The sequence below is a fragment of the Lutra lutra genome, chromosome 7 (assembly GCF_902655055.1).
Source record: "Lutra lutra chromosome 7, mLutLut1.2, whole genome shotgun sequence".
Taxonomy (NCBI): domain Eukaryota; kingdom Metazoa; phylum Chordata; class Mammalia; order Carnivora; family Mustelidae; genus Lutra; species Lutra lutra.
This window is the reverse complement of record NC_062284.1, coordinates 62493430-62518851: the sequence shown is the minus strand read 5'-3', so window position 1 is coordinate 62518851 and position 25422 is coordinate 62493430. Positions and strand designations below refer to the sequence as shown.

The following is a 25422-nucleotide window of genomic DNA, read 5'->3' as shown; positions in this document are numbered from 1 at the left end:
TTACTAGAGCAGCTCATATAACTAAGGAAATGAGATTTCCTAGATTAACTAGATTACCTATGTATTATAAAGGACTGTACTTCAGAAACAGCCAGATGGAAGAGGTGCATAGGGCAAGATATTTGGGGATGGGTTGTGGATTTTGTATGCCTTTGAGTGCACCACTCTCCCTAGATCTCTGTGTGTTCACCAACCTAGAAGTTTCCCCAAATCTTGTCCTTTTGGGTTTTTATGGATGTTTCATTATATAGGCGCATGATTGATTGAATCATTGGTCATTGGTGGTTGATTCAACCTTTAGCCCCTTTTCCCTCTCCAGAGGTCAGGGGATAAGACTTGAAGTTCCAACCTTCAGATCCCCTGGCAACCAGCCTCCATCCTTAGTTGCTTTCTAAAAGTCACTTCATTAACATGATGAAAGACTTTAAAAATTCCTCCCTACACTTTGGAAATTCCAAGGGTTTTAGGAGCTGTATACCAGAAATGGTGAAGACCAAATATATTTCTTCCTATACATCAGAATATCACAGGCCATATGCTCCAGTTAATCTACAGATTCAATACAGTTCCTATCAGAATTCCAGCTGGGAAATTTTTTTCTCTATTTTAGTAATTGACAAGCTTACATTAAAATTTATATGGAATTATAAGGGACCCAGAATAGCCAAAACAACCTTGAAAAAGAACAAATTTGGAGAACTCACACTTCCCTATTTCAAAACCTACTACAAAACAACAGTAATCAAGACAATGTGGTATGACATAATGATAAACAGAGATTATGAGGATAGATTTGAGAGCCCAGAAATAAACCCACCTGTCTGTGGTTAGCTGTTTTCAACCAGAATATGAAGGGCATTCACTAGGAAAAGAATAGTCTTTTTTATCAAATGGTACCAGAACAACTAGATAGCCACATGCAAAAGAAAGAGTCTGAAAAAAAAAAAAAAAAAGAATGAGTCTGGATCCCTAGCTCATATCATACATGAAAATTAGCTCAAAATGGATCAAAGACCTAAATGTGAGAACTAAAACTGTAAAACTCTTAGAAGAAAACATAGAGGTAAATCTTTATTACCTCATATTTGGCAGTAGATTGATAGACATGACAGCAAAAGTCTGAGTAATAAAAGAAAAAATAGATAATTGGACTTTACCAAAGGACACTGTCAAGAAAATGAAAAGCCTACAGAATGGGAGAATTATGTTTGCAAATCATATTATCTAATAAGGGACTCATATCTAGAACTTAAAAAGAGCTCTTAAAACTCCATAAGAAAAAGACAACCCAGTTTTTAAAACCTGCAAATAGTAATTTCTTCGTGAATAGTCATTTCTTCAAAGAGTATATATACATGGATACACACGCAGCTAGTAAGCACATGAAAAGATGCTTAGCATTATTACTTATTAAGGAAATGCAAACCAAAATCATGACATTCTTTTTCATACCCACTAATGGCTATAATCAAAAAGGCAAATAATAACAAGTGTTAGAATGTGACAAAGTTGGAGCCCTCATACACTTTGGTAGAAATGTAGAATAGTGCAGTCACTTTGGAAAATAGTCTAGCAGTTCTTCAAATGATTAAATGTAGAGTTAACATAACACTCCAGGAACTCTACTTCTAGGTATATCCTCAAAATAATTGAAAACAGTTCAAGCAAATATTTAGACATAAATGTTCATGGTAACATTATTCATAATAGTATTATTAGAGAATAATATATTACTCATAATAAAAGTAGAAACAACTCAATGTCAATCAACTGATTAATGGATAAACAAATGTGAGTAAATTGGTACAATGCATTATTTGGCTATAAAAGGAAAGTAAGAAACATGCTTCCGTTTGGAGGAACCCTGAAAACATTATGCTAAGTGAAAGAAGCCAATTATAAAAGATCACATTATATGACTACATTTAAATGAAATGTCTGGAATAGGCACATTTAAAGGGACAGAAAATGGGGTAGTGGTTCTTTAGGTCTAGGGGCATGGAGTCATTGGGTGGCAGAGGAAGAAATCACTAAGGAGTGTTTTTGTTTTTGTTTTTTTGAGGTGATGAAACGTCTAAAACTGATGTGGTGATAGTTACAAATATGTGTAAATAAACTAAAACCATTAAATAGTATATTTTGAGTGAGTTATATAGTATGTGAATTATATCTTAAGCTGTTAAAAAAATTGAAGTACCTAGAGCTTCACTTATGAAATATGTATATTTTTTAATATTGATTTGAGAGAGAGATTGCATGGGTTCATGTCCATTAAGGGATAGAGGGAGAGGGACAGAGAATCTCAAGCAGACTCCCCATGGAGCATGGAGCCTTTCACAGGGCTCCATCTCACGACCCATGATATCATTCATGATCTGAGCCGAAATCATGAGTGGAATGCTTAAGTGACTGAACCATCTGGCCCCACTTAACGAAATACTCTTGATAAAAATGTTTAGCCCGAACTTAGTAAAATCTTGAGGTTTAACTTTTAGAAAATACAGGGGAGACATGAACACGTTAAAGAAGACCACAAGGAAGATAAATATAAAATGTAGGACATTTCAAGGTAAATCTAGAATGTAGGAGTTTTTATAGGAAATATGGCCTGGTTTCTGTCATGAAGAACAAAAGGCTGGAAGTGGAGATGGGAGATTCATTTAGATGTAAATGACCTAGACATAATAACCAAATGCTAGATATTTGGGGAAGAATTAGGAAAACTGAATATGACCAAGACTTTAGAGAATACTTAAAAATTATTAATGTTACTAGATATAATAATGGCATCATAAGTATGTAAGAAAATTCTTTTTTTTTTTTTTAAGATTTTATTTATTTATTTGACAGAGAGAGATCACAAGTAGGCTGAGAGGCAGGCAGAGAGAGAGGAGGAAGCAGGCTCCCTGCTGAGCAGAGAGCCGGACTCGGGGCTCGATCCCAGGACCCTGAGACCATGACGCAAGCCGAAGGCAGCAACTTAATCCACTGAGCCACCCAGGCGCCCCAGAAAATTCTTTTTTTAGAAATGCATGTTAAGTATCTAGGTTTAGAATATGACCAATACCTTAAAATACTAGAAAAAAATATATGGAAAAATAACAATTATTGAATTTAGGTAAAAGTGTCTTTATTATAATGATTTTCCTGCTTTTCCACATTTAAAAAATTTTACTGGTTAAAAATAAAAACCAGTCAACTTAATACGAAATAAATAACAAAAATATAGAAACTGTCCTTAAGCATAGAAGGGGGAAAAGATAAAGTTTCCAGATTTGTTATGTAAAGCCAACATTATATTGATCTCATATCTGACAAAATAGAGAATGTACAGGTCAGTTTTATTAATCATTGTTATGATGAAATACTAAATAAAACATTAGTGAGTGAAATCAAGTCTTTTAAAACAATGTAACACTATCATGCTTACCTTCCTGGAATGAACTCCTCTTGGAATTCACTTGTGAAACCGTTAATCCTGGCACTTTCTGGAAAAGTAGCCTCTTTTTAAAAATGATACCTGGAAAACCTAAGAATGTTAACTGAAAAATGGAAACTAGAGTAGAGTTTAGTCAAGTTACTGGTTACAGAACTCATTTTAAAAACCATTAGTTTTTCTGTTTAATGTATTCAACAAATATTACTTTAATACCCTTACAAGCAATACTATCTTTTAGAAAATGTAATGGGAGGGGCGCCTGGGTGGTACAGTTGGCTAAGCATCCAAGTCTTGGTTTAGGTTTGGCTTGTGATCTCAGGGTCTTAAGATCGAGCCCCATGTTGGGCTCTGTGCTCAGTGTAAAATCTGCTTCAGATTCTCTTAGCCTCTCTCTCTGCCTCTCCTGCTATGTTCTCTCTCTCTCTCTCTCTTCCTCTCTAAAAAAAAGAGATCTTGGGGGGAAAAAAGGAAAATGTAATGGAAGAGGGATGCTCGGCTGGCTCAGTCAGTGGAGCAAATGACTTTTGATCGGGGTTGTGAGTTCAAGCCCCATGTTAGGTACAGAGTTTTTTTTTTTTTTTAATGGAAGAGAAGATCTCATTCACAATAGCATGAGAAAAAAATATAATAACTTGGAAAAAATAAATCTGCCACCTCTGTTTTAAGAAACTTGAAAAGTGTACTCTAACAGATATGAAAGAAAAAAATAATCAAGAGATACACTTCATTCTTGGATTGGAAGATTCAATACTACAAAAAAAATCAATATTAAAATTTTTTCTAGAGTTAATCCACAAAATCACTATATTCCCAACCAGAATAACAGCCAAATATTCTTTTGGAACTTGACAAAGTTATCAGAAGTTCTTCTGGAAAAATAATCTGTGAGAATTGTCAGGGAAAGCTGAAATAAAGAATTACGAGTGTGAGTAGGTGTAACAGATTTAAATGTATTAAAGAGCTCTAGTAATCCAAATACTGTGATTCTTGCTACAGGAGTAGACAGCAAAGAATGGAATAGAAAAGAGAATCTAAATCCAAATTGTTAGTAAAGATAGCACTTAAGGTTGGTGGTGATATGAACGGGCTACCCATTTGAGGGAAAAAAATATTAAGCTTGATCAGATAAATTCCAGAAATATCAATGATTTTTAAAAGCTTTTTTTTTTTTTTAAAGAAAAGAAATTATAAACTTGTTAGGAAATATGAGTGAATTTTTTAAAATAATCTTGAAGTAGGTTGGGCCTTTCTAAAATTTTTTTGAAACTTCAGAAGCCATAAAAAGGAAAAGATTGATAAATGTGCTTCTGCAAAAATTAACTTCTTTATAGCAAAAACTTGTCATGAGATTAAATGGCAGACTGGAAGAAACATTGCAGTGTGTCATAAAAGATAATTATCTGTCATTAAGAAACCCTTGGTAATCTGTATATTTGTGCTATATGACCACTCGTGTGTAGTATACTCTTATTTTACAAAACTCAGAATGGAAAGAATTGGAATTATATTTGGGGAGGTAAAATGTGTTGTCTTCTCTTGAGTAGGAGCATTAGAGCACAACAGTATGGGCTCTAGAGCAGGTGTCCTCGGTTTGCTTTATAACCCCACTGATAGCTCTGTGATCTTGGCAGAGTTATTCACTGTTTCTTCCTTTCAGTTTATCTCTAAACTGGAGATAATACCATCTGCCTCACAGGGCTGTGAGGATTAAATGAGATAATACATGCAAAGTGCTTAGCCCTAGAATATGCCTGGCATGTTCTAAGGGCCCAGTAAATGTTAGCTGTCATCATTAGTATTAGCATTACAGCTCCTGCTACTTTTCCCATTACCTTTCTTATTTGATACTAGTAATGTTTTAGAATTAACTGGTATGTTTTAGAATTATCAGAGATCTTCCACACGAATTATATCAATTTATCCTCATTATTACTTTGTGAGGTAGATATAGTAGCTCCATTTTATAGAAGTAGAAACAGAGACTCAGTAAAGTTAAGTGACTTGTTCAGCTTTGCATTATTTAGTCAGTGGCAAAGTTGGACCTAAAATTCAGATCTTTAGATTCTGAGTTCTAGGATGTTTTTTAAAATCATGAGTTTAGGTGTAATTTCAAATTTATGAAAAGCTGCAAAAATCAAAATAGTACAAAGAATATTCATATGCTTGGGATGCCTCTGTGGCTCAGTCGGTTAAGTGTCTGCCTTCGGCTTATGTCATGATCCTGGGGTCCTGAGAACCCAACCCACATTGGGTTCCCCGCTCAATGGGGAGTCTAATTCTCCTTCTACTCCTCCCCCCCACTTGTGCTCCCTCTCCCTCTCTCTCTTTGACAAGTAAATAAATAAAATCTTCTTAAAAAACTAAAAAAAAAAGAATATTCATATACTTTTTACCCTTTCACCACTGTTAGCCTTTTCCCGCATTTACTTTATTATTCAGCATTCATTTTTTAGATTGCTGCTTCTCTCTCACTTATTTTACTTGTCCTAATCTCAGAAGGCCATTCCTTCATTTGACACATATTTATTTATCAAGTGTCTATTACTTGATTAAATGTTACCAAATGTCCATTACCTAGAATACTGTTTAAACCTTTCAGATTTATTCTCATTTTTGTTTTGCTTAATGAATGCTTTTAATTCTGATTATTTCACTTTCCTCCTCTAATATTTTTGAAAGGGTACTCAAATATTTTGGCACATAGAGAGTAATTTGTGGCTTGGTTTTTATAACCTCTTCATTCCATAGCTAGTCACTCTGCAAAAACTGTCTTTGTGTTTTAAGTACCTAAGGAATCCGTGGGAGTTAAGTTGACTCGTTGAGTTTACAAAGCTTGCTTAATTTCATCTGCCTCATGGATTTCCAGTCCCTTTGGTGTTTCCTGAATCATAATGGCCTCAGAACACTGAATTTAGTACTGAATTAAGATGATCCTGGATTTAGAATTAGATTCAAAAGGTGATTGGTCATTCAGGCTTATCCTAAAAGTAAATCTGGATATTCTGGAACTGACTGATTATCTGGAGGTAAGAGAGGGGCACCTGTGGCTTACGTATATCTAATCAATTCACTCAACACAAACAGTCCTGTGTACATAGCATTTTGTTTCATCTCTGCTTTGATGAATGTGAAAGCCATACTGTACCAGGTGCATGGCATTGTGCCAGTCATAGTGGGGATTTACCAAGTGTAATCCCGTCGGTACTAATCAGCCAATCATCCAGCTTTCGGCAATGTCTTTAAAAGCAAAGCCTCTTTCCAGTATATATAAAAGCAGTTTCTCTCTAGTCCTGTAGTACATTTCTGGGTTAATTATTAAGTTCTTTTTAATTTTTTTTCTATTTAGATTATAGCCCTTTTGTTTCCTTTCACTGACCTTACTTTTTAGGCTTTAGATGCTTTGCTTGAAAGTTTCTTATACTTAACAGACCTCTTCTAAAGGACTTACCTCTGATACGTTATGGAAGTAATGAATTGATTCTTTTAACTCTTCACCTCAGACTATTTTTTTGAAGAATTCAAAAGGATATATTGAGCTAAAAAAAAAATATATATATATATGTATATGTAGATATATGTATATCTACATATACATATATATATACATACACACACACACACGAATGAAATAGGAATGTAGTGGACCAGTGTTGGTCTTAGTACTTTGGCACTCTTTGTATCTCTCTCTAGTAAATGCTTCGGAACAAAATCTCCAGAGAGAAGGTGATATGTTGAAGAGGAGGTAAAAATTGAAATCATAAAGCATTGGGGAGTGAGAAAGAATAGGTGCAAAAGAGAATTGCATAGGTTAAGGGTTTGGTGAACACAGAATGAAATGCAGTTCATTAGAATGGTCTGCAGCAGGTAGGTTAAAATTTAACATTAAAATCTTATATTGAATTACTACTGGATTTTTATTTATTTATTTATTTTTTTGTCTTCAAGAGCTCCTTTATTTTTTTTTTTTTTTCCTGTTTAGTCTTTTGTTTAAACAGCTTATTGAGATGTAACTTGCATGCCATAATAAAAAGTTCTCCTGGGGTGCCTGGGTGGCTCAGTGGGTTAGGCTGCTGCCTTCGGCTCAGTCATGATCTCAGGGTCCTGGGATCGAGCCCCGCATCTGGCTCTCCCTCAGCAGGGAGCCTGCTTCCCTTCCTCTCTCTCTGCCTGCCTCTCTGCCTGCTTGTGATCTCTGTCTGTCAAATAAATTAAAAAAAAATCTTAAAAAAAAAAGTTATCCTACTTTTAGTGTACAATTCAACACTTTTTGGTATATTCACAGAGTTGTTCATCCATCACCTCAATTATAGAACATTTTCATTACCCCCCCCCAAAAACCCTGTATCCATCAGCAGTCACTCTCCATTTCTTATAAACTCCCCAGCCTTAGGCAATCACTATTTTACTTTCTGTCCCTATACATGTGTCTTCTGTGGACTTTTATGTAAGTGGGATCATATAGTATGTGGTCTTTTAAGAATGGCTTTTTTTTTTTTTAAGATTTTATTTATTTATTTGACAGAGAGAGATCACAAGCAGGCAGAGAGGCAGGTAGAGAGAGAGGAGGAAGCAGGCTCCCTGCTGAGCAGAGAGCCCGATGCGGGGCTCGATCCCAGGACCCTGAGATCATGACCTGAGCCGAAGGCAGCGGCTTAACCCACTGAGCCACCCAGGTGCCCCAAGAATGGCTTTTTTCACCAGTATAATGTTTTCAGGGTTCATCCATGTTGGACCATGTACTTTTTGATACAAGTAATATTGTGTTTTTACGGCCAAGTAATAGTCTTTTGGCTAAATATTCACATTTTATTTATCCTTTCATCAGTTGATAGACATTGGGGTTGTTTCCACTTTTTGGCTATTATAAATAATGCAGCTATGAATATTTGCATATGTGGTTTTGTTTCAGATGTGTTTTCATTTATTTTGGATAGATATGTAGGAGTGAAATTTCTGGATTGTATAACTATGCTAAATATTTTGAGCATCTGTCAGACTATTTTCCAGATTGGCTGTACCATTTTATATTTCCATGAGCAATATATAAAGGTTCAAATTTCTCTACATCCTGGTCAGCACTTGTTATTATAGGTCTTTTTTATTATAGTAACTGTAGCAGGTGTGAAGAAGTATCTCATTATTTTGATTTGTATCAAAATCAAAAGTATTTGAACGCATTTTTTTTAGTTGAATGGTTTCAACAAGCCTTTTGTTAAGGAGGTAGTGGTCTGTAATAAAGAGAACACTGTTTCTTGTGGGAGCCAAAGACTGGGTTTCTGCTATTTATAGGCTCTTTTACCTTGGGTGGGTTCCTTATCCTTAAAATGTCACTAATTCTCAGGCACCTGGGTGGCTCCGTCAGTTAAGCATCTGCCTTAAGCTCAGGTCATGATCCCAGGGTCCTGGGATTGAGCCCAAATAGGGCTCCCTGCTCAGCAGGGAGTCTGCTTCTCCTTCTTCCTCTGTCCCTCCCCCTTGCTCATTCTCTTTCTTTCTCTTTCTCTCATGCTCTCTCTCTTGCAAATAAATAAATAAAATCTTTAAAAAAAATGTCACTAATTCTCTCCCTTTCTTATGGAGTGGGCATGAGGATCAGTTAAAATAATAAGAAAAGTTTTTTGTAAGCTCTAAGGGATAACCAAATGTTCTTTGATAGTACCATAATTAGGCTACTCAGGAAGGCAGAGAACATTTTTAAGGGAGAGCATCACTAAAAAGGAACTCTGTGTTTCTGTCTCCTTTCCATTCTATCTATAGCACCAACTTGGCCACAAGGAATTAAGCTAAACTGTCATGAAGAGCAACCTCTTGAGCTCAACTTGAATTTGCTCCTGAAGGGTGGTGTAATAAAGTCATTAAAATAATTAAAAATTAGTAACCTTTTTCTGATCCATTTATTTGTATACAATGTTGTATACATTTTACATGTTAAATTTTTTCTATACTTTCTTACAGAATTTACGTTGTCCATTAAATGAAGAGGTTATTGCCCAAGCCCGGAAAATATTCCCTTCAGTGATAAAATACATTGTAGAAATGACTATATGGGAAGAGGAAAAAGAACTGCCTCCTGAACTCCAGATAAGGTGGGGACAGTTTACAAAAAGAAGTTTTAGCAAAGGTTATTTATATTGCAAAATAAATGTTGGAAAAATGTTTATGTTGGACTGGTTTTAATTTATCAGGATTATGAAAATTTTCTAGAGAATTATCTTTTGAGAATACTTTCAAAGTATCCATTTATATGAGATGCTCTGAGTAGGCATTAAACAGAAGGTAAGCCAAAAGAAGACCCTAAACTGGACCTTCTGACTTTTAAGAAAGAAGAGTTTGTTTTTTTTTGTTTTCTTTTGTTTTGGGGGGGTTTGTTTGTTTGTTTGGTCAGAAAACAGCCATATATTTTCACATTTTATTAGCTGTGGTACAGCCCTAGAGCTGCCTCATTCCACCCCTCCCCATCCCCCACCATAGGGTCTGGCCTTCCAGGAAGCCCCTGCCTTGGCTGCCTGTGCCCACTGGAACTCCTGCTGCAGTTTGAGCCAGGTCTCCCTCTGTTGCTCTGACTAGCAAAGTCCTGGAGCTGAGACTCATATCACTGAATTTCAGCTGTGATATAGTCCAGCCTCTTCCCCCACTGTGGCCCGAGCCTCTCCCAGCTCCTGTTTGACCAGCACAAGACCCAGAAATTTAAAGACCATGTTGGACCTATCTAGCTGGGCCAGCTCCTCCTTCACGATGCTACTTTCTGAGCCTCAAGCTTCTGCTGCCCTGACATGGATTTATTCAAGTCCTTCTGTAGCTGCTGATATTTCACCCCTTTTCCCTGTAGCATAGCTTCTTCTGGATTAGCTCAGCCATGGTGGGGACAAAGACCTTTCTTTCATTATTTGGGCTGGAGGTCTTGTTCTAAATGATTTGTAAGGACCTAGTAGCTACCCATCCCAGTAAAGAAGTAAATTGTCCTATTTGATCCTGTTCTTGACCAGCCTCCATATTCCCCGAGAGATTTGTGGTGGGAATAAGGAGATAGCCATTTTCCAAGTGCTTTGATATCTCTGATTATTTCCCTACTAGTTGTGGAGATTCAACATTTTAAAACTAAAACCCAATGATTTCTAACAGTCACAAATCTTTCTGTGACAGTATTTGCTCTTAACTTATAAATGTACAAGAGAATTCCAGATCTGATATGATGATACAGTTTGGGCCTTGTGGGAATTTTTCTGTCTCTGTAACACTAGGAATTTCACAAAATTGCATCACAAATTTAAATACTGTTGTTCTTTGAGTTTATGGGTTTTTTTTGTTTTAGGAGGAGAGAGCATTAAACATTTTAGTTTATAAAGACATGAAATGTATTATTTTGACTCTTGGTAGGCAATAAACTGGTTGGGGAAATAAAGGTCATCAGAGATTGCATCCACAAATGCTTTAATTTCAGATACGTGATAATGTCAGTTGAACTCTTTAAGAAACTTTGTGTTGGTAAACATGATACTAGCAATCTGCCTGCCTGAAAAGGGAGAGTTGCTTGAGTTTGAGTGTATATATAGCAGCATCAGACTTCAGATTCATAGATCTGAATATGGCTTATTGGCATTGTGACCATAGAGAAGTTTTTTTGTTTTTTGGTGTTTTGTTTTGTTTTGTTTTAAAGATTTTATTTATTTATTTGACAGAGAGAAAGAGAGATCACAAGTAGGCAGAGAGGTAGGCAGAGAGGAAAGGGGAAAGTAGACTCCCCGCCAAGCAGAGAGATCCCAGAACCCTGAGATCACCACCTGAGCTGAAGGCAGAGGCTTAACCCACTGAGCCACCCAGGTGCCCCTGTGTTTTGTTTTTGATTTTTTTTTTTTTTTTAATAAGCTCTGCCATCAATGTAGGGCGTGAACTCTTGACCCCTTGATCAATAGCCAGATGCTCTACCAACTGAGCCAGCCAGGCACCCCTGTTTCCTGAGCTTTAAGAGGCCTGAAAAAATCTGCTTCTTAGAGTTAATGAGATGGATTGAGTATATTATAAAAGCATATTGTAAACTGTTTAAAACTGATGATAACATCTGACATTTGTGTAGTCCATGACAACTGTTTTCACATTTCTTATGAGATCCCCATACCACTCTTTTAATGTAGATATTATGCTCTTTTTAAAGATGGAAGAGGCACAGTCATCTCAACAAGATTAAAAACAAGTAGCCGAAGATCCTTCAGTCACATGATAGAGCTAGCACTTTCTTTTTTTTTTTTTAATACAATTTTTTTTTTTTTAATTTGACAGAGAGAAATCACAAGTAGGCAGAGAGGCAGGCAGAGAGAGAGGAGGAAGCAGGCTCCCCACTGAGCAGACAGCCCGATGTGGGGCTTGAACCCAGGACCTGGGATCATGACCTGAGCCGAAGGCAGCGGCTCAACCCACTGAGCCACCCAGGCGCCCCTAGAGCTAGCACTTTCAATCTATACACCGTTTTTTGTTAAAGTTAAGTGTTCTTTAAAACCAATATCACTTTAAGTAAGTAGAAAGTAAAAGCAAAAATAAACTCAATAAAAACTAAGTGTTAAGAGGAGTCAAGATGGCGGAGAAGTAGCAGGCTGAGACTACTTCAGGTAGCGGGAGATCAGCTAAATAGCTTATCTAAAGATTGCAAACACCTACAAATCCAACGGGAGATTGAAGAGAAGAAGAACAGCAATTCTAGAAACAGAAAATCAACCACTATCTGAAAGGTAGGACTGGCGGAGAAGTGAATCCAAAGCGACGGGAAGATAGACCGCGGGGGGAGGGGCCGGCTCCCGGCGAGCGGTGGAGCAACGGAGCACAAAATCAGGACTTTTAAAAGTGTGTTCCGCTGAGGGACATCACTCCAGCGGCTTAACTGGAGTGAAGCCCAGGCGGGGTCAGCGTGGCCTCAGGTCCCACAGGGTCACAGAAGGATCGGGGGTGTCTGAGTGTCGCAGAGCTTACCGGTATTAGAACAGGGAAGCCGGCTACAGAGACAGAGCCAAGGAGTGACTCTTAGCTCGGGGTTACCTTGAACCGGTCGCAGGCTCGGTCAGCTCGGAGCGCGGCCGGAGGCCAGGGTGACGGGAGTAATTGGACGCTGTTCTCTGAGGGTGCACTGAGGAGTGGGGCCCCGGGCTCTCGGCTCCTCCGGGCCGGAGACCGGGAGGCCACCATCTTCATTTCCATCTTCTCGAACTCTACGGAAAGCGCTCAGGGAACAAAAGCTCCCGAAAGCAAACCCAGCAAACCCGAGCAGATTACTCAGCCCGGCCGGGTAAGGGCGGTGCAACTCCGCCTGGGGCAAAGACGCTTGAGAATCACTACAACAGGCCCCTCCCCCAGAAGATCAACGAGAAACCCAGCCAGGACCAAGTTCACCTACCAAGGAGTGCAGTTTCAATACCAAGGAGAGTGGCGGAATTCCAGAGGAGAAGAAAGCAAAGCATGGAACTCATGGCTTTCTCCCCATGATTCTTTAGCCTTGCAATTAATTTAATTTTTTTTTCTTTTTCAATTTTTTTTTCTCTTCTTCTGCTAAATTTTTTTTTAACTTTTACCGTTTTCTTTTTTAACGTTTTTAAAATAGTTTATCTAATATATATATATTTTTTTCCTTTTTATATTTTTTATCGGCTTTCTTTTTTTAAGTTTCTTTTTTTTTTTTTTTTTTCCTTTCTGAACCCCTTTCTATCCCCTTTCTCCCCCCTCACGATTTGGGATCTCTTCTGATTTGGCTAAAGCATATTTTCCTGGGGTTGTTGCCACCCTTTTAGTATTTTTCTTGCTCCTTCATAATCTCTTATCTGGACAAAATGACAAGGTGGAAAAATTCACAACAAAAAAAAAGAACAAGAAACAGTACCAAAGGCTAGGGACCTAATCAATACAGACATTGGTAATATGTCAGATATAGAGTTCAGAATGATGATTCTCAAGGTTCTAGCCGGGCTTGAAAAAGGCATGGAAGATATTAAAGCAACCCTCTCGGGAGATATAAAAGCCCTTTCTGGAGAAATAAAAGAACTAAAATCTAACCAAGTTGAAATCAAAAAAGCTTTTAATGAGGTGCAATCAAAAATGGAGGCTCTCACTGCTAGGATAAATGAGGCAGAAGAAAGAATTAGCGATATAGAAGACCAAATGACAGAGAATAAAGAAGCTGAGCAAAAGAGGGACAAACAGCTACTGGACCACGAGGGGAGAATTCGAGAGATAAGTGACACCATAAGACGAAACAACATTAGAATAATTGGGATTCCAGAAGAAGAGGAAACAGAGAGGGGAGCAGAAGGTATATTGGAGAGAATTATTGGAGAGAATTTCCCCAATATGGCAAAGGGAACAAGCATCAAAATCCAGGAGGTTCAGAGAACCCCCCTCAAAATCAATAAGAATAGGTCTACACCCCGTCACCTAATAGTAAAATTGACAAGTCTTAGTGACAAAGAAAAGATCCTGAAAGCAGCCCGGGAAAAGAAGTCTGTAACGTACAATGGTAAAAATATTAGATTGGCAGCAGACTTATCCACAGAGACCTGGCAGGCCAGAAAGAGCTGGCATGATATATTCAGAGTACTAAATGAGAAAAACATGCAGCCAAGAATACTATATCCAGCTAGGCTATCATTGAAAATAGACGGAGAGATTAAAAGCTTCCAGGACAAACAAAAACTGAAAGAATTTGCAAATACCAAACCAGCTCTACAGGAAATATTGAAAGGGGTCCTCTAAGCAAAGAGAGACCCTCAAAGTAGTAGATCAGAAAGAAACAGAGACAATATACAATAACAGTCACCTTACAGGCAATACAATGGCACTAAATTCATATCTCTCAATACTTACCCTGAATGTTAATGGGCTAAATGCCCCAATCAAAAGACACAGGGTATCAGAATGGATAAAAAAAACAAAAACCATCTATATGTTGCCTACAAGAAACTCATCTTACACCCGAAGACACCTCCAGGTTTAAAGTGAGGGGGTGGAAAAGAATTTACCATGCTAATGGACATCAGAAGAAAGCAGGAGTGGCAATCCTTATATCAGATCAATTAGATTTTAAGCCAAAGATTATAATAAGAGATGAGGAAGGACACTATATCATACTCAAAGGAACTGTCCAACAAGAAGATCTAACAATTTTAAATATCTATGCCCCTAACGTGGGAGCAGCCAACTATATAAACCCATTAATAACAAAATCAAACACATCGACAAGAATACAATCATAGTAGGGGATTTTAACACTCCCCTCACTGAAATGGACAGATCATCCAAGCAAAAGATCAACAAGGAAATCAAGGCCTTAAATGACACACTGGACCAGATGGACATCACAGATATATTCAGAACATTTCATCCCAAAGCAACAGAATACACATTCTTCTCTAGTGCACATGGAACGTTCTTCAGAATAGATCACATTCTTGGTCCTAAATCAAGTCTCAACCGGTATCAAAAGATTGGGATCATTCCCTGCATATTTTCAGACCACAATGCTCTAAAGCTAGAACTCAATCACAAGAGGAAATTTGGAAAGAACCCAAATACATGGAGACTAAACAGCATCCTTCTAAAGAATGAATGGGTCAACCAGGAAATCAAAGAAGAATTGAAAAAAATTATGGAAACAAATGATAATGAAAACACAACAGTTCAGAATCTGTGGGACACAACAAAGGCAGTCCTGAGAGGAAAATATATAGCGGTACAAGCCTTTCTCAAGAAACAAGAAAGGTCTCAGGTACACAACCTAACCCTACACCTAAAGGAGCTGGAGAAAGAACAAGAAAGAAACCCTAAACCCAGCAGGAGAAGAGAAATCATAAAGATCAGAGCAGAAATCAATGAAATAGAAACCAAAAAAACAATAGAACAAATCAACGAAACTAGGAGCTGGTTCTTTGAAAGAATTAATAAGATTGATAAACCCCTGGCCAGACTTCTCAAAAAGAAAAGAGAAAGGACCCAAATAAATAAAATCATGAATGAAAGAGGAGAGATCACAACGAACACCAAAGAAATACAGACAATTATAAGAACATACTATGAGCAACTCTACGCCAACAAATTTGACAATCTGGAAGAAATGGATGCATTCCTAGAGACATATGAACTACCACAACTGAACCAGGAAGAAATAGAAAGCCTGAACAGACCCATAACCAGTAAGGAGATTGAAACAGTCATCAAAAATCTCCAAACAAACAAAAGCCCAGGGCCAGATGGCTTCCCGGGGGAATTCTACCAAACATTTAAAGAAGAACTAATTCCTATTCTCCTGAAACTTTTCCAAAAAATAGAAATAGAAGGAAAACTTCCAAACTCATTTTATGAGGCCAGCATCACCTTGATCCCAAAACCAGACAAGGATCCCATCAAAAAAGAGAACTACAGACCAATATCCTTGATGAACACAGATGCAAAAATTCTCGCCAAAATACTAGCCAATAGGATTCAACAGTACATTAAAAGGATTATTCACCACGACCAAGTGGGATTTATTCCAGGGCTGCAAGGTTGGTTCAACATCCGCAAATCAATCAATGTGATACAACACATTAATAAAAGAAAGAACAAGAACCATATGATACTCTCCATAGATGCTGAAAAAGCATTTGACAAAGTACAGCATCCCTTCCTGATCAAAACTCTTCAAAGTGTAGGGATAGAGGGCACATACCTCAATATTATCAAAGCCATATATGAAAAACCCACTGCAAATATCATTCTCAATGGAGAAAAACTGAAAACTTTTCCGCTAAGGTCAGGAACACGGCAGGGATGTCCGTTATCACCACTGCTATTCAACATAGTACTAGAAGTCCTAGCCTCAGCAATCAGACAACAAAAGGAAATTAAAGGCATCCAAATCGGCAAAGAAGAAGTCAAACTATCACTCTTCGCAGATGATATGATACTCTATGTGGAAAACCCAAAAGACTCCACTCCAAAACTGCTAGAACTTGTACAGGAATTCAGTAAAGTGTCCTGATATAAAATCAATGCACAGAAATCAGTTGCATTTCTCTACACCAACAACAAGACAGAAGAAAGAGAAATTAAGGAGTCCATCCCATTTACAATTGCACCCAAAACTATAAGATACCTAGGAATAAACCTAACCAAAGAGACTAAGAATCTATACTCAGAAAACTATAAAGTACTCATGAAAGAAATTGAGGAAGACCCAAAGAAATGGAAAAATGTTCCATGCTCCTGGATTGGAAGAATAAATATTGTGAAAATGTCTATGCTACCTAAAGCAATCTACACATTTAATGCAATTCCTATCAAAGTACCATCCATTTTTTTCAAAGAAATGGAACAAATAATCCTAAAATTTATATGGAACCAGAAAAGACCTCGAATAGCCAAAGGAATATTGAAAAAGAAAGCCAAAGTTGGTGGCATCACAATTCCGGACTTCAAGCTCTATTACAAAGCTGTCATCATCAAGACAGCATGGTACTGGCACAAAAACAGACACATAGATCAATGGAACAGAATAGAGAGCCCAGAAATAGACCCTCAACTCTATGGTCCACTCATCTTCGACAAAGCAGGAAAGAATGTCCAATGGAAAAAAGACAGCCTCTTCAATAAATGGTGTTGGGAAAATTGGACAGCCACATGCAGAAAAATGAAATTGGATCATTTCCTTACACCACACACGAAAATAGACTCAAAATGGATGAAGGATCTCAATGTGAGAAAGGAATCCATCAAAATTCTTGAGGAGAACACAGGCAGCAACCTCTTCGACCTCAGCCGCAGCAACATCTTCCTAGGAACATCACCAAAGGCAAGGGAAGCAAGGGCAAAAATGAACTATTGGGATTTTATCAAGATCAAAAGCTTTTGCACAGCAAAGGAAACAGTTAACAAAACCAAAAGACAACTGACAGAATGGGAGAAGATATTTGCAAATGACATATCAGATAAAGGGCTAGTGTCCAAAATCTATAAAGAACTTAGCAAACTCAACACCCAAAGAACAAATAATCCAATCAAGAAATGGGCAGAGGACATGAACAGACATTTCTGCAAAGAAGACATCTGGATGGCCAACAGACACATGAAAAAGTGCTCCATATCACTCGGCATCAGGGAAATACAAATCAAAACCACAATGAGATATCACCTCACACCAGTCAGAATGGCTAAAATTAACAAGTCAGGAAATGACAGATGCTGGCGAGGATGCGGAGAAAGGGGAACCCTCCTACACTGTTGGTGGGAATGCAAGCTGGTGCAACCACTCTGGAAAACAGCATGGAGGTTCCTCAAAATGTTGAAAATAGAACTACCCTATGACCCAGCAATTGCACTGCTGGGTATTTACCCTAAAGATACAAACGTAGTGATCCGAAGGGGCACGTGCACCTGAATGTTTATAGCAGCAATGTCTACGATAGCCAAACTATGGAAAGAACCTAGATGTCCATCAACAGACGAATGGATAAAGAAGAAGTGGTATATATACACAATGGAATACTATGCAGCCATCAAAAGAAATGAAATCTTGCCATTTGTGATGACGTGGATGGAACTAGAGGGGATCATGCTTAGCGAAATAAGTCATTCGGAGAAAGACAACTATCATATGATCTCCCTGATATGAGGGAGAGGAGATGCAACATGGGGGGTTAAGGGGGTAGGTGAAGAGTAAATGAAACAAGATGGGATTGGGAGGGAGACAAACCATAAGTGACTCTTAATCTCACAAAACAAACTGAGGGTTGATGGGGGGAGGGGGTTGGGAGAGGCGGGGTGGGGTTATGGATATTGGGGAGGGTATGTGCTATGGTAAGTGCTGTGAAGTGTGTAAACCTGGCGATTCGCAGACCTGTACCCCTGGGGATAAAAATATATGTTTATAAAAAATAAAATTTAAAAAAAAAAAAAACTAAGTGTTAATAAAATCTTACCATTTATCATTGCCTACCTGAAGGTCCTGAGCCCAGTGCTATCTCCCTTTGTGCAGTAAGAGATTAGCAAGAGTTAAGAGCAGTGTTAAAAACACATTGCCAGGGACTCCTGGGTGGCTCAGTTGGTTAAGCATCTGCCTTCAGTTCAGGTCATGATCCAGGGTCCTGGGATCGAGTCCCACATTGGGCTCTCTGCTCAGCGGGGAGCCTGCTTCTTTCTCTGTCTGCCATTCTCCCTGCTTTTGCTCTCTCCCTCCGTCTTTCTGACAAATAAATAAAATCTTAAAAAAAAAAAAACATATTGCCACTAAAGTAATAATTTACATTGAGAGGTAATAAAAAGATGAAATGGTAATACTTTTATCAGGGTTTTTAAAGTTTCATGACACTGTAATACTTACAATAACTTTATCAGTATTGCTGTGGTACTTTCTCATACATAACAAACTACATGGTGGTGCTTTGGTACAGATATTACATATTATTTTAGTCTATTTTTCACATTTTTCTTTATTTGTTTTAGTATCTGAGTATCCATCTTTTTTTTTTTTAAACAGGGAGAAAAATGAGAGATACTACTGTGTCCTTTTCAATGATGAACACCATTCGTATGACCATGTCATATACAGTCTACAGAGAGCTCTTGACTGTGAACTCGCAGAGGCCCAGCTGCACACCACTGCCATAGACAAAGAGGTTTGTGGGCTTCGTTTGAATTCTAGTGTTCCCTTACATCAGCTTCCTGGGAGTCAGGTGTTGACTGAGCCCTTGCCAAGTGCTGTTTTGTAATACAGTGTGTTAGGAATAATCATACTCTTCTTTTATTCTTTATATCGTAGGTTAATTGGTTAAACTTGATTTTTCTGTATATCATAATTGTAAATAAACTATTAGCTTTCTTCTTTTATTCTAAATAATTAGAAAGTTACTGACTATATTTGGTGAAAAGTAGTTAATTAAGAATGTCAGCTTCAGTCAGTTTATATAATTATTTATTAAAATAGTATTCTATAATTATTGAGTGTATGAATAAATGCATCAATTTTGACATTTTTAACATTATTTGTTACAGCTACTTTTAGTATAATACTGATTCTGTGGTTTAGCTTTTTAAAAAATACCTGTCCAAAGCAAACTGTGTTCCTCAGATATATAGAGACAATATTAACTTAATCCTTGTCCTTGAGAGGAGTGTAATATAATGGAAGCAGCAGCATGGCATTAGTAATCAGCATAGTGGTCCTAGGGCTTGAGGAATCAATATCCTGGTCATACCTATCATCCACTGGTGGATGCCAAGTGTGTTGTAGAACTTGTAAATTTCATTCATGGCAAGTATTTACTTACTTATACTTTTTTTTTTTTAAAGATTTTATTTATTTGACAGAGAGAGAGGGTGAGAGAGCACAAGCAAGGAGAGCATCACACAAGCAGAGGGACAGAGAGAAGCAGTTTTCACCTGAGCAGAGAGCCTGACACGGGGCTCGATCCCAGGACCCTGGGATCGTGACCTGAGCCCAAGGCAGATGCTTAACTGACTGAAAGACCCAGACACCTGCATGAAAAGTATTTAAAACATGTACCAGGAGGGGCGCCTGGGTTGTTTAGTGGGTTGGGCCTCTGCCTTCGGCTCGTGTCATGGTCCCGGGGTCCTGGGATCGAGCCCCGCATCGGGCTCCAGAGAGCCTGCTTCCCCTTCTCTCTCTGCCTGCCTCTCTGACTACTTGTGATCTTTCTCTCTGTCAAATAAATAAATAAAATCTTTAAAAAAAAAAAAAAACAAAACATGTACCAGGAGTTTAGTAAAAACATAAATTATTATTATTGAATAGAAATAGAGTACACTATAGCAAATGAAGGACTGACATTCTTACCAAGCAGGAAATCCAGCATCCTCAAGTATATTCTCTACTAGCAGTATCAAAAGTTCTGAAGCTTCATATAAGTGTTAAAACATTTATTTTTATCTTAGGGCAATACCCTAAGATGGGTATTGCCCATCTTAGGACTTTAAGGCAGTTGACAAATGATTAAAAGCTCAGTAGGGCTTTGGACTACATATTACTTTTTGATTGGGATTGTCAGTCTACTACTTAATTCTCATGTTTGTTTATAATTAGGGTCGTCGAGCTGTCAAAGCAGGTGCTTTTGCTGCTTGCCAGGAAGCCAAGGAAGATATAAAGGTAATTTTCTAAATTCGGGATGAAAGAGAATTATAAGAGGAATTCACATTACAAGAGCCGAAGTAGAACAATTACATTGTTGAAGTGGTTTGGCATCCTATGTAAAGGTAGGATTGGGCCATTTAGACCCAGAGATTTGAAGCTGTAAGTGTTACATAAGATTTTTTTGAAGAATAGATTACCTAGTTAAAACAAATTTTAAAACTAGTGTTTTGTTTTTAATATTCCTTTCACTTATAGAGCCATTCAGAAAATGTCTCTCAACATCCACTTCATGTAGAAGTATTACACTCTGAGGTTATGGCTCATCAGAAATTTGCTTTGCGTCTTGGCTCCTGGATGAATAAAATTATGAGCTATTCAAGTAAGCGTATTGCCTGTTTTTCTTATTTCTCATAAAATACTGGTTTTTGAAATAGCCACGAATTTGAAAATGTCATTGAGTATAAAACAAATTTCTTTTTCATTTTCGGTATATATATTTTGATTAATTTTCAGAATTGCATCTCAACTGCTCCAAATAATATTTTATCGGCTTTTGATTCTTTGATATTGACAGAATTATTCTTGATATCAAACTGGGGAGATTGTTAGTTTTTTCACATGTTGTTGTAGGAAACATACTTTTGGGAGGAATATTGTGAGAATAAAAATTACCTGAGTTCTTTTGTTTGTAGGTGACTTTAGACAGATCTTTTGCCAAGCATGCCTTAGAGAAGAACCTGGCTCTGAGAATCCCTGTCTTATAAGCAGGTTAATGCTTTGGGATGCAAAGCTTTATAAAGGTAGGTAGATCTTTGCTATGATGCTTGCCATGAAGCATGACCTTAAAGTGGAGCTATAATCTTTTTTCTTTATTAAAACAGTGATCTTGATTGATGAGCTACTGTGCTTTAAGAAAAAGCTAACCAGTCAATATGTATTCTTCTGTGTTAAAACCCAGGGCTACTATCTCTTAATTATAGTGTCTTTTTGTTTAGTCAAGACCAGTAAAAAGAGTATGTATATATTCATGTAGTAGTGCCATTATTAAAGGTATGTTAATTTTTATTTTAAAAATCCAAGTGCAGGAGCGTCTGGGTGGCTCAGTCATTAAACATTTGCCTTCAGCTCAGGTCATGATCCCAGAGTCCTGGAATCGAGCCCCACATTGGGCTCCCTGCTCAGCGGGGATGTTTCTCCCTCTCCCTCTGCCTCCTGCTCTGCCTACTTGTACTCTGTATCTCTGTGTCAAATAAACAAAAAAAATTAAAAAACTTTAAAAATCCCAATGCAATGTGCTATGGTGAATGCTGTGAAGTGTGTAAACCTGGTGATTTACAGACCCATACCCCTGGGGCTAATAATACATTATATGTTTATAAAAAAATTATTTTAAAAAATCCAAATGCAGAACAAAAAGCGAAAGATGAGAAAAAAGCTAAAGTGAATGGAAAAGGGAAGACACAGAGTAAGAGTAATTTTGAGTAAAATAGAGTAAAAAGGAATGGAGAAAGCTTGGATAAGGTAGAGTGAAGTAAAGCAAAGTAGAGGGGCAGAAACAGAGGGAAAAGGCATATATGTATTTTAAATTCTTGGTATTAATTATTAATGGATTAAATGCTACTCATATTTGAGTCCTTGAAGTCTATTAATATGTGAAATATTTTTATAATATTCTAACACTTCTAATAGCTGGAATTTTTTTATTTGCCTTTGTGTTACTCTTCCACTTCCCCCCAAAATGATCTGTAGGTGCCCGTAAGATTCTTCACGAATTGATCTTCAGTAGTTTTTTTATGGAGATGGAGTACAAAAAATTCTTTGCTATGGAATTTGTGAAGGTAATTACTCTTTATAAATAGGTATCAATAATAGAAAAAGAAAACCATTTTGGAAATGAAGCTGTAGAAACAAAGACAATCATGAATCAAGAATTTAACTTTGTGGTTTATTTTTTTGTCTAAAGTCCATTTATTTGCACATTTGGGAATATGGAAGCAGTAGTCTCAGAGCGGAGATAGGTGGAAAATGACCTGTTATTTGCCTGGACAGAGCAATAGGAAGTTATCACATTCACATGTGCATTTATTCTTCCTAATCATTTGTCTATTTTATAACAAATAAAATAACGAGAAGAAGTGACTAGTTGAAAAGGCATAGCAAGGAAAGGAACAGGTATGCATGCTAAAGGAAGGCAGAAATTAGATGAGCAAGAATTGTACTTAACGAAGGCTAAAATGTAAAGAGAAAACATATAGCCTTTTAATATTGTTTTATTAATCTGTTGTCTATCTCTTATATTTATATATATATGTATTTTGCAAGGGGCGGGATCTATCTCTGAAGTTAGATTGCAAGGTAATACATAAGGACTTTTTGAATCTTTCACTTTGCCTTGTACAGAGGTATCCAAGGGGTGCCTGGCTGGTTCAGTCAGTAGACCATGTGACTCTTGATATCAGGGATGTGAGTTCAAGCCCCACGTTGGGTGTGAAGACTATTTAAGAAAAAAAATTTTATATATGTGTGTGTGTGTGTGTGTGTGTGTGTGTGTGTATAAAAAATAAAAGAAGTTAAAAAGGTATCCAATAAGTAATTGTTGGTTTCCTCTGATTTTGGGTTACAGACAATTCTATAAAAATTAAAACTGGTCAGAGGTAGGGTCCAGGATGGAATTGAAAGCAGAGAATGAAATAATGGTACTATGGGACAAGATACCTGCACTCTCTGGATTTTACAAGTAGAGCGTTAAAAGTAACACGTTTAGTTTCTTGAAAGATAGTAACAGCTCAAGCTATTTAACTCTATTTTTCTAAAATTCTTAGAATATTGGACCATATCTGTGATCTGAAATGAGTATTTTTTTTCTTCTACAAAAGTACTTCTCCTTACTTAAATTGGATTTTTTTTAATATCATGATTACTTCTTTGTAGGAATTCTAATGGATAAGATTAAATATGTAGGTCAAGGATCTAACACTGTGCTTGATACATGACTGGATGTATTATTATTTTTGTTTCCCACTATATCAGGTTGATTTTCAGCTGGTATAGTTAATCTGAACCAGTATATTTAACCAGCTGCACCAGTATAGTTAAGAAGTTATTTGCATCCAGCATCCATTCTGTCTAAGGTTGGATTGAATCCAATTGGTTGGTTTTCTGGGTCCTGTCAGTTTTTAGGTACTTTGAATATTGCCTCTGCCCTATACCACTGCAATAGAATCTGCTAAAGATTGTCCCAGATTCTGTTTAGAGAAAGGATATACAGCACTACCACAGTCCGCTATGACTCTTAGATGTGTGTGTGGTTTTTTTGGGTTTTTTTTATAGTTTTCACTTACAACTCTGCTAGATTGGGTAGCTGAGTTCATATTTGGCCTTTTGTTTGTTATTCTCTAATATATTTTTGTTCAACATACTGTCTTCTCTTTAGAAATAGGAATTATAGGGGCACCTCGCTGGCTCAGTCAGTGGACCAGGCAACTCTTGATCTTGGGGCTGTAAGTTCAAGCCCCATGTTAGGTGTAGAGATTACTTTAAAAATACATATTAAAAAAAGAAGAAATAGGAATTACATTACTTTTCATCATATGTGTAGAAACAAATCTGCAGCAGCTATTAAAATTGGGATTCTAAAAGTTTTCAACAATTTATCATTGATTCTCCACTTACTATTCTGTCTTTCAGTATTATAAACAGCTGCAGAAAGAGTATATCAGTGATGATCATGACAGAAGTATCTCGGTAACTGCGCTCTCAGTTCAGATGTTTACTGTTCCTACTCTGGTATGTATTGATCATTTCTTTGCAACCTTTCCAAGTAAAACCTGTTTTGCTTTTTAAGAATTTGCCTAGTAGTGAATCAAATTAAAATAATGTCGGAGTAGTATATTGGGCTAATTTCATTTGGAAAATTGAATAATACTTCAGTAGTATTTGCATGTGAACTATACGTTAATGGGACCCAAAGACAAGATAGCTTTGGAGTGGGAGTGCTGGCGTGACTGTTGTCCAGTGGTCCTGATCTCTGCTGGTGAAGTCCAGAACTGGTTTCTCAAATTCTAGACTAATGAGAGCTGTGTCTTTTCAATACCCATACTACTTTTTTTTGCTGTTCCTTTATTCTGTAGTTATTGCTTGGAGGCAGGGGTATAGATTAAGGTAAAACAAAGCAGAAGGAGAGAGTTCTCTGAAGCATTTGCATGAAATAGTACTGACAAGGTACTGTATAGGCCTGGGAAGAGAGTAGAGAATTCTGCTTTTTTTTTTTTTTTTAATACTACTACCTTTCGTGTTTCTTTTTGATAGTTTGGTTAACTCTTCTTACTTTCCCATGTCAAAGGTGAGAGAAAAGCGTGGAGAAGAGACAGTGGATTAGGAGTGAAAGGGAGATAGTAATAGAATAGAATAGATAGTAATATGATAGAAGTCATGAAGTGTATCTGTGTTCTACTTTGCTCATCATGTGATTACCGATGGTGCACATTTATGTAGATAACCTGTGTGATGGGCTTAGAGTATCCAGACAGGTGTTACTGAAGAGTAAGAAATTATCACTTTTAGAAAATAACGTCTCAGAGAAAAAAAATGAAACAAGATGGGACCAGGGAAGGAGACAAACCATAAGAGACTCTTAATCTCAGGAAACAAACTGAGGGTTGCTGGCGGTTGGGAGAGGAGGGATAGGGTAGCTGGGTGATAGACATTGGGGAGGGTATGTACTATAGTGAGTGCTATAAATTGTGTAGGACTGAAGATTCACAGACCTGTACGCCTGAAGCAAATAATACATTATAAGTTAATTTTTAAAAAAGGAAAGAAAGAAAATAGCATCTCAGAATTTGCTGTTCTGTGAGACTAAGGACTGTTTGATGCATTTATTTGG

At 37.2% G+C, this 25422-nt stretch overlaps 1 protein-coding gene and 1 pseudogene across 1 annotated transcript in view; one reads left to right on the top strand and one right to left on the bottom strand.

The window, feature by feature from the left end:
- The window catches only part of UBR1 (ubiquitin protein ligase E3 component n-recognin 1), a 149723-nt gene that overhangs the window by 34030 nt on the left and 90271 nt on the right, over positions 1 to 25422 (top strand). The window contains exons 5-11 of the mRNA XM_047739193.1: positions 9395 to 9525; positions 18927 to 19065; positions 20490 to 20552; positions 20793 to 20916; positions 21230 to 21337; positions 22287 to 22375; positions 24225 to 24323. Of these exons, the coding sequence (XP_047595149.1) occupies positions 9395 to 9525; positions 18927 to 19065; positions 20490 to 20552; positions 20793 to 20916; positions 21230 to 21337; positions 22287 to 22375; positions 24225 to 24323 (753 nt within the window). The remainder of the gene's footprint in view (positions 1 to 9394; positions 9526 to 18926; positions 19066 to 20489; positions 20553 to 20792; positions 20917 to 21229; positions 21338 to 22286; positions 22376 to 24224; positions 24324 to 25422) is intronic.
- Positions 9874 to 10297, bottom strand: LOC125105588 (prefoldin subunit 6-like; annotated as a pseudogene).